At 38.8% G+C, this 19,761-nt stretch overlaps 1 protein-coding gene across 4 annotated transcripts in view; it reads left to right on the forward strand.

Moving 5' to 3' along the window:
• ARHGAP10 (Rho GTPase activating protein 10) overlaps nt 1–19,761 on the forward strand; it is a 335,394-nt gene that overhangs the window by 193,472 nt on the left and 122,161 nt on the right. For all 4 annotated transcript variants that reach the window (XM_007999938.3, XM_073017668.1, XM_073017667.1 and 1 more), the window contains 2 exons: nt 12,194–12,268; nt 18,952–19,039. In XM_007999938.3, the coding sequence (XP_007998129.1) occupies nt 12,194–12,268; nt 18,952–19,039 (163 nt within the window). The remainder of the gene's footprint in view (nt 1–12,193; nt 12,269–18,951; nt 19,040–19,761) is intronic.

Below are 19,761 nucleotides of genomic sequence, written 5' to 3' on the forward strand. Positions count from 1 at the left end.
GGGAAGATTTAAATATCACTCTCTGAAAGTGTTCATCTAGATTCAGGGTTAAGCCATTCTAAAGTTACACCTGCCTTTTTTTTCATAACAACTGCTTCATGGACCTCTGAAGATGCATCCTTGGCCCAAGAAAGTTGCACTGCCTTTGCTGAGGATCGCTGCAACACCTCGGGAGGTCTCTTCATAGCAGACATAATGTCAATACAGAATCTGCATATGACAATATATTAAAAATTTTAACGTATTGCATTTTATGTTTTTGGAGTATATCACACTCTCTCACACAGTCTCCATAAAACTCCATAGGTAGTTGAGCAGATATATATTAATAGTCTCAGTTGCACATGTGGTATCAGAGGCCAGAACAAGGTAGGGTAAACCTGTCACAGGTCACGCAACTAGGCAAAGCTGGCGTTTGGAGCCTAGTCTCCTGGCTCTAAGTCAGAATTATCCTATGGCAGCAGAAACGGTGAGAGGAAGAGTTGGTGGACAATGCAACTTAGTGGTGATGGGGGAGCTTGATCCTACGGGAATGCCGAGAGGCTGTGAGATATTCCTTTTGCCAAGGTTCATGCTGTGAGGAAAAACTGAAGGGCACATTGAGTGAGTCACAGCCAGTGCCTCTGTTAGATACTGGGATAGGGAGACCTCTGGGAGAGTGTGGGGCCCCAAAGGTTACTAATGAAATTGGAAACTCCCTGTTACTCTGTCACTTTCCTCTAGGCCCTGTCTAGGCACTTTGCCAGTGGCTTGGGTAGAAGGAATAGCAACAAGTCTAGGGGGTCTGGTCTGAAGCTAAAATGCTTTTTCTTGTGTTGCCTAGAAACTGAAAACGAGGCCAGCCACCTGTAGTATACAGTCCATTTTGACCCTAATACAGAGACTGCAGCTAATAAACTATCTACCTTTTGTATTTGAGACTTGGATTCAAGAGGATGCAACTTAGTGTCAAGCCTTAGATGTATCTTTAGAGGCCTAAAATTGTCAGTACTTCCAAAAATATGGGTTAGACCCAGAAGTGGGTATTTGCTTTGCACTTTTAAAAATATTTCTCACTTTTCTCCTGGGATGGGACAATAGTGAGTGGATGTGACAGACAACCCCAGTGGGCACAGCCACCCTCATGTGCCCAACTGTCTCGTTTCTGTGTTTAATCTCTGGTTTGTTTGGAAGTGGGAAGACTGTGGGAATGAGATCCAAAGACCTTTCCTAAAAGTGCCTGCTGATGGGGAGGCTAATCATCACAATACAGAAATGTGTTTACACAAAGAGTAGGTGAAGGCGAACGTGAAAGCGAAAGCAAGACTTATAGGAAGGGGAAAAACAGATTAGTTGCTGGCAGGTAATAACTGTAATGTTTCTGTATCTGCTGTTCAAATAATTATCATCCAGGGGAAGAACTTACAAATGTTATTGGTGAGCAGGAATTGTATATTTTCCATGAGTCATTCTCGTTAAATAAATTTTGACTCTCATCCCAGGGTGTGCTTTATTTTATGAAAATGGGCTTATAGATTAAAGGCCTTGGTTAGGGCATTTACATGTATTGTGCCTAGCTATTTTGGAATTAATTTTGAGTGTTATACTACAATTAAAGCATTTAATGATTGCTTGGTATGTGCGAAGCTCATGCACTTGCTTTATAAACATTATCTCCTTTAATGTTCACAGCAACCTAGTTCCCATCGTTAACCCCATTTTCAGAGAAGAAGCTGAGCACAGAGAGGTTGAATAACTTGCTAGGTCACATAGCTAGAAGGTGGCAGAGTTGGAAGTTTTCAGAATGTCAGTAACTTTAACTTGTAATAGTTTATGTCTTGTAACCTTAACACATTTGTATTTCCAAGATACATTTGTGTTTTATTTAAATGGAGGTACCAAGGTCCAGAAAGTTGAAAATGTTAATCAGTATTATGTTGAATCTCATTTTTGTACAGCCATACTTTATCTTCTGCCTCAGTGCTTAGGAATTATCCCTTACCCTGCTGCTTGGCAGTATTTAATGCACTTGTAAGTGTTACAAATAATGCATTCTTCTCCCAAGGCTTTAGAATTATGTAAATACCATATCTTAAATTTATGACGGTGAATATGTCCCTTTGATGGAGTAGAGAGAATCATTCTTCTGTCTGCTTATATTTAAAACCATTTTATTATAAATACACATCTTTGACAGAATGTTATAATGTTATGAATTGCTGAGTATCTTGGAAGAGTATCTTTGTGTGTGAACCTGTTTATTTTTACGTAACCCAGTGCAGCAGATAGCCTAGAAAGTATTCACTGTACTTACACAGACATTTAAACAGTAGTGCTTACTGAGGACTAGTTATATGTAAAGGACTCATCATCACATTTTTGTAATCCACTTATGATCTGAAACAATACTCATGGGTCTTTTCATTACTTTTCTTAATATTACCTTAATACATCATTCTTGGCCAGATTGCTAGGTATTTCCTCACAAGTTTTTCTAATTATTTCATGAAGAGTGCATTTCTCCTTCATTTTCAAGAATATTTCAAGATTAGCTAACATTAGTAATTATGAATATGCATACATATAAGGCATCTAAAATAATGATTAATATTTTTATGTGCATAAAAGCATATGTTTATTGTATAACCCGTAGATAAATCTGTCTTTGCAGTGCTAGAGGGATATGCAAAACTATATTTGTATTTGTGCATGTGTGTATATATATGCACATGTGCCTCATTAATAATGAAATGTTCGACTTCTGATGTAAATCCCGTGAATGCCAGTATGAACATTAATGACCTTTTACCCCTGTTGTCAACACACGCGAGTGCAAATAAATGATTCAGTCACTCCACAAATATTGATGAACTATCTCATCCCATGCCAAGCAATCTGCTGGTTACTAGGTGAGAGCTGAATGTTAGTTTACAGAACCATGGAATTTGATAATGTATTTCTGTAGAATCATACAGCTGCAAAATCGTTTTTAATCATTTCATGTCTGTTACCATCAAAAGTGTTTATCTTTCACTTTGAGCCCTTCTCCTTTGTTGTTACATCTTTTTCTGTCTTGTATTTTATTTCTGTATTTCCTTTACTGATTAATCATCGATATATTAATTGTTCATTTATTTTTCAATTCATTTGTTAAATTTATACCATAGGCTAAGGACAAGTTGAGATATTAAGAATATAGAGCTGTCAGGTATAAAAACTGCCCCTGAAGCTGAAAAGATAAGAATTTCTTGGCCTATTTAGTTGCAGGTTACTCTCTTAAACCTAATTGTCTCTTTAATTTTACCCTGTGTCTTCACTTGATTGCAACTCACTGCCTAAAATATAAGTACTCAACAATTCCTGTGAAATTAACAGGAAATTAAATGTTATGTAATTTCTAGCCTTCTCATTTATTTCCAATTTTTCCTCCCTTTCATTTTGTATTCTTCTCCGTGTTTACCATTTCTATTTTTAAAAATTACCTGTCTTTTCTCTTCTGCTTCCTTTATTCTAATGCTACTTTGTTTTCAGATTCATCACATTTATTTGCCAGTTGTAGTTTACCTGCATTTATCAGCCCTCTTAAGTTTTATTTTCCTTTTGCATATGATTTTTTAACTATCCCAGAACATCTTATTTTTTGTCTTGCTTCTACAGCCCACCTACAGGGACCAGTGGATTCCCACTAGTGCTCAGTAGTTCCATGCAGGTGTTTTCTGGAGCTGAGTGGTCTCTGGCTTTGGTAACACCATTTGGGTTTGAGAGGGAAACAGCTGAGCAGAGATGATGATGAAACTTGACTGCTTCCCACTTTTTGACCCTCTCCCCAAGGAAGATGTGGGTGATGTGAGTAGCGCTGTATGACAGTGTTGTGGGAGAGTGCAGGAGACAGATGGTAGGAAGTAGGACACGTTTGATTTTACCTTATCCATTTTGCCCAGAGACAGCTGTCATCAGCTGCTCATCACTGTAGTGGAGATTAGCTTACCTTTTGTTTGCTAACTATCAGAACCAATCTCAATCTCATTTATTAAGAGAGACAAAAAAAACTTTCAGCCTGTAAACACATTCACCAGGTTACAAATTTTTGTTAAAAGTTAGAAAATATATCAATATCACCACTGAGCATTTGTATCCTGAAAAATCACAATAATTTGGATATTTTAACTTTAATTTTTCAGTTCTGAATTGTGATGTCCATTTTGGCCCAAGTCTATATCTATAGTTCTATATCAATTTCAAGTCAGATCAACCTTAGCTATACCTATTCTGTCCAACTATTCTATACAAAGCACCATAAAAGCTATTAAAAGCAAAAACCAAGGTTGACCTAGTATCTTTCCAGGTAATACCTCTGTATTTGGAGAGAAGGTGGAATACAGGTTCATGATTCTTCATCTGAAAATTCCAAGGCTTGGTGTGTTTTTGGAATTTAGAACTTTTAAAATTAAAGATAATAGACCATTCAGGACATAGGCACTGGCAAAGTTTTCATGATGAAGATGCCAAAAGCAATTGCAACAAAAGCAAAAATGGACAAATGGGATCTTATTAAACTAAAGAGCTTCTGCACGGCAAAAGAAACTATCACCAGAGCAAACAGACAACCTACAGAATGGGAGAAAATTTTTGCAATCTATCCATCTGACAAAGGTGTAATATCCAGAATCTATAAGGAACTTAAAATTACATGAGAAAAACAACCTCATTGAAAAGTGGGCAAAGGACATGGACAGACACTTCTCAAGAGAAGACATACATGTGGCCAACCAACATATGAAAAAAAAGTTCAGCATCACTAATCATTAGAGAAATGCAAGTCAGAACCACAGTGAGATACCATCTCAAGCTGGTCAGAATAGCTGTTATTAAAAAGTCAGAAAAACAACAGATGCTGGCGAGATTGTGAAGAAAAAGGAACACTTTTACACTGTCGGTGGGAGTGTAAATTAGTTCAGCCATTGTGAAAGACAGGGTGTCGATTCCTTAAAGGCTTAGAGGCAGAAATACCATTTGACCCAGCAATTCCATTACTGGGTATATACCCAAAGGAATGTAAATTGTTACAAAGACACATGCATGTGTATGTTCATTGCATTACTTTTCACAATAGCAAAGACATGGAATCAACCCAAATGCCCATCGATGATAGACTGGATAAAGAAAATGCAGTACATGTAATATACCATGGAATACCATCCGGCCATAAAAAGGAATGAGACCGTATCCTTTACAGGGAGATGGATGGAGCTGGAGCCCATTATCCTTAGCAAAGTAATGCAGAAACAGAAAACCATGTATCTCATATTTTCACTTATAAGTGGGAGCTAAATAATAGCACATGGACCAATGGGGGAACAACACACATTGGGGCGTGTGGGAGGGTGAGGGGGTGGGAGGAGGGAGAGGATCAGGAAGAATAGCTAATGGATGCTGGGCTTCATACCTGAGTGATGGAATGATCTGTGCAGCAGACGACCATGGCACACATTTACCTATGTAACCTGTACATCCTACGTATGGTGTACCCCTGAACTTAAAAGTTGGAAATAAAATATGGTAAAAACAATAAAAAGGTAATATGAGACATATGCTGAATAGAATATTACATCTCCAGACAGGTTTGGTGTGGAAATTACTTTTAATATGTGAAATATGAACATTCAGTCTGAGTGGAAAAAATACTTAACCTGAATTCAGGTCATGCATTTATACTTTTTCAGCTTCAGGATTTTGTTTTGATTTTTAAAATTATTTCAATCTCTGTTAAATTTCCCAATAAATTTCTGAATTGATTCTCTGTATTTTCTTGAAGTTTGTTGAGAAGGAAGCCCAGTTTCTTTGAATTCTTTGAGAGATCGCACATCTTCATCACTTTAGGGTTGGTCTCCTTTGCCTTATATTGCATGTTAGGTGAGGTCATATTTCCCTGAATGTTCTTTAAAAAAATTTTTTTTTTAGAGATAAGGTTTTGCTCTGTTGCCCAGGATGGAGCGCAGAGACTATTCAGAGGTGCAGTCATAGCACACTATGGCCTTGAACTCCTATGCTCAAGCAGTCGTCCTCCCTCAGCCTTCCAAGTAGCTGGGATTACAGGCACTCGCCACTGTGCCAGTCCCTGAATGCTCTCGATGCTTGTGGATGTGTGACAGTGTTTGAGTGTTTGCGCATTGAGGGATTAGCTATTTTCATCTACCAGTCTGGCTTTGTGCCTGTTCTTCAGAGGGCCTTCCAGGATTCTAAGCTGACTGACTCTTGGGTTTCCTGAGCCTATGACCACTGAAGCTGTCTCAGCACTAGAGGATGCTCTAAGCCCAGGGTTGCCACGAGTCTCTTCAGGACTCAGAAGTTGATGTGGCTTTCTGCCCCAGATGGACCTGGGGAAGACCCAAGAAGTACTGGGACTGTGTGGGAATACTGGCCAAGGACCTGAGTCCAGAAGACTGTTCCACTGGTCCAGATGGGTGTGTGTCCTAGCAGGTCTCTGCATGGGTGGGATGAATTTCTGACTGTAGCAGAATGGGCTGGAGTTGAGATGAGGCCTTCTTGGGATCTGCTGTGGGGCAGAGGCTGGAGAACCAGCCGCCTGGGGTGTATGTCTCCTAGTAGGTCTCAACACAAGATTGTTCCCTGATTGCAGTGGGAGGGACGGGAGCTGAGCCTGGGTCCCCGTAGGATCTATTGTGGGGCAGAGGTTGGCAAGCCCATCTGGAAGGCTCAGGCTCCCAGGCTGCGAGACATGGATGAGTCTCCCTCTGGGTCCCTGTGTGAGCAGCTCTGAGCTGGGACCTTGGCTGAGGGGCCCTGGAGTGAAGCCACAGGGCAAATCTCAGGTTCACTGCGGAGACCACTGTTAGTATGCAGACAAACCTTTCTGCCAAAGCACCAGTGTACAAGATTCCTTTTGGACCCCTTGGCAGATAGTTTCAGCTGCAGGCTCAAGACCAAACAGGGCTGTAGCCAAGTCCCGTGGAGGACTGGACCACTGTCATGTTTGAACCTAGGAGCAAGCTTGTGGCATATCAGCCACCTGGATGTTGGTCTGCACTCTCAAAGCGACCCTCCCAGGTCTTGGGCTCCACCAAGGTTTCACAAACTTGCACCTGAATCCTGAGATGCCGTCAGAATTTGATGATGGATGGATGCGGAATTCTTACTGTCATGCGGGGATATGAGCAGGTTACTTTCTATGCCACCATCTTGGTGATGCCACTCCTCTATCCATGAACACTTTTGATTTTTGGAATTGTGACTTAAGATTGTGGACTTGTTTTAAGATGTACTCTGGTGGGTGCAGTGGCTCTTGCCTGTAATCCCAGCACTTTGGGATGCCCTGAGGCAGTAGGACTTCTTGAGCCAGGAGTTTGAGAGCAGCCCCAGACAACATAGTGAGACCCCCCTCTCTACAAAAAAATAAAAAATTCAGCCAAGTGTGATAGCATGTGTTTGTAGTCCCAGCTAGTCTAGGGGCTGACATGGGAGGATCGCTGGATCCAAGGAGGTCAAGGCTGCAGTGAACTGTTATCACACCACTGCATTCCACCCTGGGTGACAGAACAAGACCCTGTCTTAAAAATAAAAATACTTAAATCAAGTGTTAAAAGGAATTAATTATGAGTTATGTTTAGAAGAAGGGAATGTCACTGTGGGCTGGTGTCAAAAAGGGGATTTTTATCCGATTTTGAAGGTTTAGATGGGAATTTTACTGACTGTCGAATCTTGGGCAACCAGAATAGCACCTGGCACATATCTGATGAATAAATATATGACAGTTGAATAAATCTGTGAAGAGAAGGGGAAGAGCATTCCTACTGGGGAGACTTCAGCCTGAATGTAGCCGCAGAGGATGCAATGAACTTGGTTATTTGTGGGTGATGGTCAAGCCGTCTGTTGTGATTAAGTTGAATACACTGCAGTCCCTGTAGGAAGATGAGGTGAGGCCTGGCATGGATGTGTGCATGTGTGTGCCTTACATACTTGTTAAGGCTAGAGGATGTGGGCTGGATCTGAAGGCTTGCTCTTAAATGGGGACCCAGGGGATGTTAGATAATAATAGTGGTTTGAAAATAAGAAGATAGAAGACAGTGTTCAGAATGGATTATAGTTGTGTGTTTCTTTTTAGGGATTCCATAATAAATGTGTGTGCATGAAATTCAAGACTGTGTTGAAGAGGCAGAAATTAGTCTGAAGTTTGAAGAAAGAGTGGACATTGACTTGTTGCATTTGGAAAGTGACAGGGAAGAAGTTAAAGATTTCAAATTTCTAATACTTGTTGATCAGAAATAGTGATCCCTTTGGTTGACAGGGAAATTTGGAAAAGAAGCTGGAAAGGACATGATAAACATGATAAACAATATGCCTTGGCATATTGGTTGGTTTATATCCTTAAAATGTATTTGATGCCTTTTATATGAACATATATGTGTTCATAGATAAAAAGAATGTTCAAGCTCTCATTTAGTTCAGAGCCTTTGAGAACAGTGTAGCAAGAAATAGAAAATCCAACAAGACTAGAGTGTATGTATTTTACGTGCTATTTCCAAGCTGCTTTTGTGCAAGGTTTATTTAAATTTCATTTAAAAATGTAAAAACCTGTGTTGAGTAGCTTTAATTCCCCCTTGCACCTCTCAGTATGTATTAGCAATTAACTCTACTTCTCTCAGGTTGATGAATTTGAACTTGATCAATTATTTGATAGTAATTACCGGCACAGAGTGATTATTATTGCCGAAGTGGCGTTCTTATTTCATCTTTCCATATAATTCAGGCCCTTTTCACAGAGGCATGTTTGTTTGTATGCAGCGTATGATTTGCTCTTTTGGCTTCTACCACTGAGGTCAAACGTTTTTAGGTTTCTTAACTAGAGTAGTACTGAAACCCTCTGGTATTTTAAACCATCTGGACATGTCCTTCTGGCTTCCAAAAAGAAGGGAGGAATGAGGCTCAATCTTTTTTCCTGTATCAGGCTCAAAAGGTCTCTGATTTTTGTGTTTCTTGGCAACTTCCGTTTCTTTTTCCCAACTCCTGGCAGGGCTTTGCGGCCTCCTTATCCTCCCTTGTAGTCACTGAGAGCTCCTCTTCAGGAAGGTGTGCCTCTGCTGCTGTGACTCCTTAGAGTTCTGAGTAGACTTAGACTAAGGGCTAGCCTTTGCTCTTCTGGTTCTTTAAGCTCTAATGAGATAGAGAGTAATTATTAGTCTGCTTGGGCTGCCATAATAAAGTATCACAGACTGGGTGACTTAAACCAGGGGTCCCCAATCCCCAGACTGTGGCCTGTTAGGAACCAGGCCCCACAGCAGGAGGTGAGCAGTGGGTGAGCCTTATGGCCTGAGCTCTGCCTCCTGTCAGATCAGTGGGACATTAGATTGTTATAGGAGTGCAAACCCTATTGTGAATTGCACATGTGGCGATCTAGGTTGTGTGCTGCTATGAGAATCTAATAATAAATGTAATGCTCTTGAATCATTCTGAAACCATCCCCCACCCGTCAGTGGAAAAATTGTCTTCCACGAAACCAGGCCCTGGTGTCTAAAAAGTTGGGAATGGGGGTTGCTGATAAACAATAGAAATCAATTTTCTCACAATTCTGGGGGCTACAAGTCCAATATTAAGCTATCAGCAGGGCTGATTTCTTCTGAGGCCTCTCTCTGGCATGGGAGTAGCTGTCTTGTCCCTGTGTCTTCCCATGGTCCCCCTCTGTACATATCTGTGTCCTCATCTCTTCTTACAAGGCCTCCGAATCATGGTGGATTTGTGCCCACCCTGGTGACCTCATTTTAACTTAATTACCTTTTTTTTCAAGACCTATTTCTAAATACAGTCACATTTGGAAGTACTGAGGATTAAGATGTCAATAGATGAATGATGAATTTGGGGGAATACAATTCAGCCTTTAACAGAAGGAAAAATAGGACATTAAAACTTAAAAAATAAGGAATAAAAAGCAAAGAGAATTTACATTCCTTTGGGTATATACCCAGTAATATGAATCACCCTATTATACACACACATGCACATGTACGTTTATTGCAGCCCTACTCACAATAGCAAAGATATGGAATCAGCCTAAATGCCCATCAGTGATGGACTAGATAAAGAAAATGTGGGGTCAGGCGTATTGGCTCTTGCCTGTAATCCCAGCACTTTGGGAGGCTGAGGCAGGCGGATGACCTGAGGTCAGGAGTTTGAGACCAGCCTGACCAACCTGGTGAAACCCCGTCTCTACTGAAAATACAAAATTAGCTGGGCACTGTGGCTCTTGCCTGTAATCCTCGCTACTTGGGAGGCTGAGGCAGGAGAATCACTTGAACCTGGGAGGCAGAGGTTGTAGTGAGCCAAGATTGCTCCATTGTACTCTCGCCTGGGCAACAAGAGTGAAACTCCATCTCCAAAAGAAACAAACTGTGGTACATAAGGTACCATGGACTACTATGCAGCCCTAAAAAGGAACGAGGTTCATGTCCTTTGCCGGGACATGGATGGAACTGGAGGCCATTATCCTTAGCAAAGTAATGCAGGAATAGAAAACCAAACCCTGCATGTTCTCACTTATAAGTGGGACCTAAATGATGAGAACTCATGGACACATAGAGGAGAACAGCACACACTGGGGCCTATGAGAGGGTGGAGGGTCGAAAGAGGGAGGGGATCAAGAATAATAATTAATGAGTACTAGGCTTAGTACCTGGGTGATGAAATAGTCTGTACAACAAATGCCATGATACCATGATACAGGGTTATTTTCTGTGTAACAAAGCTGTACATGTACCCCTGAACTTAAAAGTTAAAAAAAAAATAGTATATGTAACTATAATTTTTAAAAAAACAAAGAGAAAAAGAAGGGACAAAACTTGGCAAGAAAGAATGAATGCTTTTGTGTGTGCGCTGTGAGTTACCATCTATAGGATACGTATTAGTATTGTCTCATTTCTCTCCCAGCATAACATAGGGTATAGGATGCAGTCCTTGATCTCAGATACAGCACAGAGACTCCAAGAGGTTTCCTGTCTTCCTCATGAGTGACTGAACTGACTTGAATCCAATTCTTTAGACTCTGACTAGTATTCTTTTCATCGCTCCGAGCAGGGAGGTGAAAAGAAAGTAAACCCTCGTGGGCAAATTCCATGGCCTTTTGTTGTGTTATTTTGTTTTGGAAACTTTGGGGATTAGAGGCATCATCTGCCTGTCAGCCAGTTGTGTTCTTGTTAGCTTTAACATTCATAGTGGAGAAGAAGAAACACACAGCCAGAAAGCTGCAACTCATTTGAGAAGTAAATATAAGTCACAGTTTTTGGAAGTCATTACTATGAAAATTTTCAAGCGTAAAAAAGTAGAGAGATTGGTATAATGAACTCCCATATTCTCATCCAGATTCAATAATTATCAGGATTTTGCCACAGTTGTTTCATCTATCCCTTTTTCCTTCTTAAAGTAAATGTAAGGTTACTTTCACCCCTTTCAGGATGCAACTTTAAACAAATAGAGATTTTCTTACATATCCTTGGTGCCACTCAGAGTTTCCTAATTGCATCAGAAATGTCTTTTCATCATTGATTTGTTCAGATCAGAATCCAAATGATAAGGATATTTGTTGAGCATACCAAATTATGTTTGACAGTACCTTTTATATGTCTCTTGTTCTCAGGGACAATTTGTTTTCAGATCTCTGTAGAGAGAGAGGATGCATTGATTTGGTTCATTTTGCAGTACACTTTGTGGTGACTGGACAGGGCCTGTAACAACATTAAAAAAATTACAGTTTTGCTTTAGTTTTGAATAAATTTCCATGGTTTTCAAGAATCGTCCAAACAATGATTTCTTTCTGTGTACTAATCATCGCCATATTTTTAAAAGGCTAAAATGTTTGAATATGTAAACAAGTAAATACAATAAACATAAAAGTTTTAGTGCATCTTTACAAATTGGATTGGTATTCATTTCAATGTATCCATGATATTTAACTAACTTACTAACGTTGAGGCATTTCATTTTTGTCCACATGGAACATTGTTTGCTGAGATTATTTTTTAACCACAACTTACAGATGAAAAGCTAGTAAAACAAGTTGTTAAATACTTGCTTTTTTCAAAGGTTATTTTTATAGTTAACAGGAATGCTGCTAATGTTAGTTAGCAAAGATTGTGAATGCAACTGTTTGATGGCTTTTAAAATATGATAGTCTTCTGTTTTGCTAATAGTTTGTTTCTTCCCGTAGGTATAAATGACCAAGGATTGTACAGAGTTGTAGGGGTGAGTTCAAAGGTCCAGAGACTTCTGAGTATGTTGATGGGTATGCCTCTTTTCTAATCATTTTTCCATGTGTTATTTGTATGTGTTCATTGATTTCACTGCTTAATATTTCATAGTAATGTAGAGAATACTTGTGATTCCATTCCTCTACTTCCTACAGGAGTTTTCTGCTGAGCAGAGACAATTGAACCACAGAAGTAGATTAGTATTTGCATCATTATAGATTGATAGATTGTCTGTTACCTCTTACTAAGAAATGAAAGAAAAAAGAATGCACCCCCTGGTGGACTGTCTTCCTGTGCTTGCTTCTCACAGGGAAGTGGCAGTCAGGCCTCTACGCTTTGCGTGGTTTCCAAATAGCCTGTCCACAATTGTGACAGTACATTTGGTTGGACAAGACCACTGGGACTAGCTCATTTTTATGGAGCTTCCAAAACTGTCATTTGACAGCAAGGGTCTGATTCTCAGGGATTCATTGGTATTCACAGTGGCTTGTTTGTAGTTCACACCAGGCTCTCCTCCAGAACCATGCATGCTCCATCTGTGCTGATAACACAGTGTTCTTTGGCGTCGCAGACTAGAGGAAGCCAGAGAGTGAATTCATTTCATTACCCCAGACGTTATGTGAATGACAAAGCGCTTTTACATTACACACTGCTGTCAGTTCATTGCCACCTGTAAGACACTCCATTTCTCCCCCACCCCAAAACAGGCTGCCTCTTGAAGAGTGATGATAACTCATCAGGCTAGAGGGCCTGTGTATCAAACCAATCTGTCATTATGATCTTGCTACGTATTAATTTATTTGATATCTTGCTTTCATTAATCAATATTAACAATGCCCTCAGGTGTGCTGTGAATACATTCCAACCTGTCTGCATCTTAAAGCATTATAGCAAAGACTCATTTTTAGGAAGCATGAGCCAAGTTGAATAAAATCAACTGCCATGCTACGGATAGGATTGCTTGTTTGGCTATATTTGAATTAAGGATTTAATAAGCAACAATCTTTTGTAAGCTATTAACCACAGGAAAAATTGCCCATCATCAGTTGGAGAGCCTTATTAGAATACCTTCGCTTCCATAAGCTCTTTTCATTTTCTGCCTCTCTGGTTTAACTTGGGTGTGCGATTTTGGCAGTCAGATTTTCCTTTTTACCATTAGTGGTCTCCAAATTAAATAGACTCAGGTTGCCAGTGGTTCAGTAGCAGCTGGAAGAATTTAATGGGACTACAGCATCTGCTTTTACTTAATTTTAAAATTAGAAACACTTCATTTCCAAGATGGTGTTATGATGATTAGAACTGGAGGAGTGTGTTGATATCAGAATGGGAAATGTGGACTGAAAGGCACATTTTGGTGGTAAATTGATCCTAAGGACCTGGCATTATTTTTATTATCATCTTGTTCCTGTTCAAGGAAAGTTTGAACAAGGGTTTTTCTGTGGTCACCTTGAAGTGTTAAGCTGTCTCAAAATTTGTTGGTCATCTCATAAAATTCTACGTGTACAGCATTGCTTAACTCAGCGTGGTAGTTTGCTCTGCTCATGGGAAGTGTCCCAAGCCAGTCCTTAACTTACAAGGTGTTTTTAAATATCTAAACCCTCAAAAAATTAATGACCTGGAAAACTGTTTCTACTTTTCATGAGCCTCAGAGTAGAGAAGCCCAGGACATAAGTGTGACGCAACCTCATACATATTGCTGGCAAGGGAAATGCTTATGTTTTCAGTAATATCACTCTGCAAACAGAGGAAAGTTAGAGAATTGATGTGAGACAGTTACTGACTTGTTACCTCCTCATGAAGCCATTCATTTAAGAGGGTTACACAATATACCTTTGCTTTGAGTAATCTATAAATAATTTATACTATGAATTTAAGATTATCAATCAAAAACTTTGGATTTTCATTAGCATTAATACCATTTTCTTATTACCTTATGCTACCAATACAAACCTTAGCCCTTGACAAAATATATTTACTTGCTGTTTCCTAATCAATTTAATGTTTCCTAATTTCTTTCCTTTTATCCAGATTGAGTGCTCAAATGGGAATAATTTAATGGCTTTTCCAAAAAAAGGGTTTTAGAGTTTTGAATAGTCATGTCTACATAATCTTAGGGATATTGTTTTTCTCCAACTTTTCCCATTTTGCTGCATTGTTACAGGGTTACATATATATCCCGAAGAGGAAAAAATTGTGTGGGTCTGCCAAATTTTTAACTTTGCTTTTTTAAATAATTAGTGTTTATTATTATTATTCTTGAAGGTAATAGGTTTATTTCAAATTTGAATTTTTTTTGAAGAACATTTTGTTTGTAATGCATTGTCTTTGTAGAAATGGGAAATAATTTAACTTTTAAGTATTTGAGAAACAGTCCCAAGCTATGTACTGTTTTTTGAGGAGAGCTGCCATTTACCAATTCTCTGTAGTTCTTGAGAGGTAATTATTTACTTTAGAATTTTTTATTGCCATTTTTACACAAAATACTTTGTATTGTTTGTTGAAGTGTTTTAAGTCTTCTTTACTCGTGTAAAAGTTTATAATGATTTCTAAAACATTATGTGCTTAATCTCTTGCATGTTTTTTCATTTGTCTCTTTTTTCTGGTGTGTTTTTTTCCCTTCATATTTCATATTAAAATAGAGAAAAATGTTTCTTTCCATTTTCCTTCTCTCCTTCTTCCTTCTCCTGCCCTTTCTTCCCTCCTTATCCTCTTTATTTTCTCCACCTTCTTTCCTTCTCTCCTATCTCCCAGCTGGCATGAAATAGCAATGACATTGACCATACAAAATTGTCTAAATAGAGAGGCAGTTATTCTCCTCGAGGCCAGGTAAAGGAGCAGGCAGCTGCCTTCCTCCACCTGGTGATGAGAGGGCATTCTTAGTTGTCTTCCCCTCTGGGAGCCTAAGGCAACTGTCCACTGGATTTCCAGCAGCCTCTGAGCCTTTCCCTGGACCAGGCTTCTTAAGGTGCTGAAAGAACATGCCCATATGAGCAGATGCCTGCCTTTTTCTTCCCTTTTGCAGCCTCTAAGACAGGGCGCACAGATTTGGTAGAAGTTGTTATTGTTTTTGTAAAGTAGAAACAGCACAGTTGGGAAAGGCAGGGAGAAATATAAGATGAGTTGTCTTTGAGTGAGTCATGGTTTTTTAGTAAATGGAGTTAGAATGTAAAATATCAATTAACAATAGTTCATGGTAGATTAGAACTGATAGGAGGTAGAATTGTTACGCATTATTCCTCCTTCCCTACTTTACTTTAAAACATCAGAGCAGGAGAAGAGGAAATTGTGAGAAAATGTGATAGTAGCTTGTGTGGTCTGGTGAGCTCAGTGGTTAATTCTAAATCTGACTTAGATTTAGAAGGGCTGGATGACTTTATTTTCACACATAAAACCACAGAAAACAAGAAATGAGAAGAGTTTTACTTGAAAACCATTACCTTGTTTCCTTTGTAGGACAACTTTGTTGCATAGATTGGGGAAAAAAGTGAACTAACGTAGCTGAAAAATATCTGATTTTTTATTATACGACATATTTTCAGAATTCATCCATTCATTGTGCTTTTTCAAGTACTTTAAAATTGGACCTAAGTCAGTGTTGAGTAGGGTGCTAGCAGCTGCATAAAATTGCACTTTGCATTTAGGTTGGACTACAGATTTTCAGTTTCAAAAAAAATGACCAGTGGTTATATAAGTGTGAAACGTTCACCCAAATAAAAAGTCAACTCTTTTTATCTGTGCTTGTTAGTTCAGATTTTTAACAAATCCATGAAGTGTCCTTCCTTGGTCAGAAAGGAAGCAAATTGTTTTTGTCTTTCTTATGGTGGAACATATATTCTGAATGAATGCTCCAAATGTATTTTCACTTTTGAATCCCAAATAATTATTAAATTCTGCCTAGTCCCAGTGCATTTACTGATTGTAAAGGACTGCTAGGGATGATTGAGCTATTTGAAAACAGTGAAAATTTAAGAGAGAGTAACATAGACGCTATGTAGTCATTTGCTTCTGATATGACAGCTGCTTTTTATTCCATGAATTTAGAATGATGGCTTATTTTTCCATGGAAAGAATATGATTCTCAAAATACAGAATCATAATTTGGTAGAAAGCTGGAAATAAAAGATTTCCTTTAGAAGCCTCTTGGATTTTAAAAAGGTGGTTTGCTGGTAGCAAGTTGATTGAAAATGTTATCTGACTTGTATGTTAAAATGAGATTTAAATAATTGATTTAATGAGAGAGAGAATATTCAGTTACTGAAGTAATTGGTTGGCAAAGGCTTTAGAACAGAATTATTTAGTCCTAGTTATAAAGGATTGCACCTTTAATCAGGGTGCTTAATTTGATTTCTTGAATGTATCTGTGGCTCGTCTGACAAGCTCAGTAACAAATGAGTTCTGAATTGTAGGAACTGATCAAGATGTAATCAGTGTCAATTGCCATTGTTGTAGTTTATTGCATATTGCTGTCAGTTGCTGTAATCAAGAAATGTTGAAGTGCTTTAAAAGTCTTCAGACCTTTGAGTAATTGACCTCATATGTATGATACTATGGCTGTGAAATAACCATCACTTCCTGTTTTACTTTATCTTCAGAAAGTTTCAACCCAACATTGAGTTATCATCCACGCTTCATCATCCCAGGCCTAAAACTTTTTAAGTGGCATGCATGACTTAATGTGGTGGTCCCATTTTGACAGGTTTTTCTTTTTAGTGTTTTTAAAAAGGAAATACTAACAAGATGTTTCCTTCTCTATGAAGACAAATACAGTATAAGGGAGGAAAAAGCCTTGAAACAACTAGGATTTTTTTGGTCTTAGTTAAGACATCATCGTGGAGTGAGAGAGAAACAGTCTTTTCCATGCATCTCTTATTTTCTCCTTTGCATAGCAGGCGTGTAGAAAACCAGGCAAATTGATATTGATGGCTCATTATCATTCGTCATAACCCATTTCCTGCCTCCTCCCTTTGGGCAGGTACCATCACTGCTTGCTTATATTTTTTAGTGACTCAGCAGTGGTAATAACCTGCTACATTTAATTATTTATGGAAATCTGTATACATTCTTCATTTGCCTTGATGCTCTTAATAGTTCTGTGAGAGCATTTACAGTATCTCCATTGTGCAGATGAAGATCTGAAGTTCAGATAGGTTTGGAACTCGCTTATGGTAGTATGGCTGGGCCAGGTTGTTAGAGGCATGTAAGCCCAGCTTTTTGATACCCATGCTGCTCTCCTCCCCGCCACCATGCCACAGCTGAGTGTACCAGCCCAGAGTTATAAGAGTCAAAGACGCCACCATACTCCTTAGGGGTTTGCCTTTCCTGCCATCCTTTCATTTTAGTTCTACCAGGATTGACGCTTTCCTTTCCACAATCTACTAACTCTCCTATCTCCTTTTTTTTTTTTTCTTGGTACCACATACCTTTTCTTTAGAACTTACTAGCCATTTTGAATTTAATTTTTTTCTTTTACTTTATAAAGGAGCAACCCTATTGACTTATCACTTGAAAGGATGTTTGTAAGAAACACATCAGTACGCAGTATTTGGATAAAGAAAACTAGTTTAAGTTAGAATGAATGTCTAGAGTGTTACACAGAGGCTTCCAGTACATATTTCCCGGATGAGTGTATATATTATAGTGTTAATGTGAAAGGTTAACTGTAAATGACTTTTTAAGTCTCTGTCTAGTCATTTTCTGTTTTGGTTGATCATATATTAATTTCAGAAAGATACTCTAATAAACAGAAATTCTGAAAATCTGAGACTAAGTTTATCATCCTTTCACCAGTTTGTTGCCATTCTGATAGTCATTTTGCCGTTCATGGTGCCACCCGCAATTTTCTGTGTCATAATGATGCAGGATGTTTTTTGCTCCCTGATTCGGCTAAATCCGAGTTTTTGTGTTACCACCAGGGAAAATCAGACATGCGGACACAGTGAAAGGTGAGGAGAGTGGAAGTTATTAAGCTAAAGGGGAGCTCTCAGCAAAGAGAGGGGGTCCCACCAGCCGGCTCCCAACTCTCATACTGAACACAAGGCCACCACACATGAGTTGAAGAGGTCTGGCTCCTCCTTGGCATAAGGCAGGAATTCCCAGTAGCTCTGCCCTGTTCCCCCAGTGTGCATATGGGCCCTTAGTCTGAGCCACTCCACATTGATTTATTTCCCTTACTGAGCATGGGTTAAAGACCGAAATTTTCACTGTGGGCATGTTTAGGCAAGCCTCATGTACACAGTGACCTGGGTGGGTCGGAGGTTCTCTGGGGACTCTACTCTTCTTATTTGGCTGTCTCCTGCCTCTGTCAATACACAGTATGAGAGCAACAGTGCCACCTAAAACAAATCATATGCATACAACTGAAAGTTCCACTTGCTATAAGCCAAGGCTACTGAGTGATACTGTTAACAACGATGATAATAGCTATACATGAAATACATTGTGGGTGTTGAAATAATACACTATATCTAATTCTTCCTTACTCCCAACCCGTCTCTTATTTTTTGCTTTGATCTCTACTACAGATTTTCTGAAGTGCCAGAAGTGTCTAGTCATAGAACATATCTTATAGTATTTTAGAGAAATTGTATATATAATGTTTTCCTAGGAAACCACAGGATTGTGGTTTGCTCATTTAAAAATGGAAGCTTTGTGAGCTAGACAAGAGGACCTTTGATGTTCAAGGTTTTAATTATTTTTTTGTTGTTTGCTTGCTCACTAGATGTAAAAACGTGCCATGAGGTGGACCTGGAGAATTCTGCAGATTGGGAAGTGAAGACAATAACAAGTGCCCTGAAACAGTATTTGAGGTAAGCGCTTCTCAGCAGCAAGATAGAAGAATGGACTATTGGGGTCTATAACATACAACAGATGCCAATTGTGTACATAAATATCAATACTTAAATGAAGCCTTACTTTAAAAAGGGAAAATTTCTCAGGTGTCTCATTGTCCCAGAAAGAAAGGTAACTGGTAGATAAACATCAGTAATTAAGTAAATTGCAACAGAACAGAAATTGACATAGACTTGGGTTTTGAAATAGACGTTTCTTATGGATGTAGATTTTAGGAATTAAACACTATGAAACAACTCGTTGAGGCTGATGATGGAATGAAGGCTATTTATTGAATTCATTATGTCTTTATATTTTATGCTGAAATGATTTTTTAAAGTTTAAATGATTTGAACTTAAGGCTTATGACATGTCAATGCAAAGCTCTTTGAAAAGAAGTTTACTTGGTGAGGTTTTAAGATGAAGTTGTTTTCTATTGATAATAGAAAATATTTAGGACTAGAGTTAGGAGAGGATAGCATTTTTTATGAATCACTGTTTTTTTTTTTTTTTTTAAAGAAAATTGAAGAGCAAGTATATAGACAGTTAAAAAATGAAAAAAGATCACAACTGTAATTTTTATATGCTGTGGTTCTGTTGGGACTTAGATTTTCCATGGCAAACAAATGACCTAGGACCAGTTCTTTTTGCCCACGCTGGAGTGCAGTGGCATGATCTTGGCTCACTGCAACCTCTGCCT

The sequence above is a fragment of the Chlorocebus sabaeus genome, chromosome 7 (genome assembly GCF_047675955.1).
Source record: "Chlorocebus sabaeus isolate Y175 chromosome 7, mChlSab1.0.hap1, whole genome shotgun sequence".
Taxonomy (NCBI): Eukaryota; Metazoa; Chordata; class Mammalia; order Primates; family Cercopithecidae; genus Chlorocebus; species Chlorocebus sabaeus.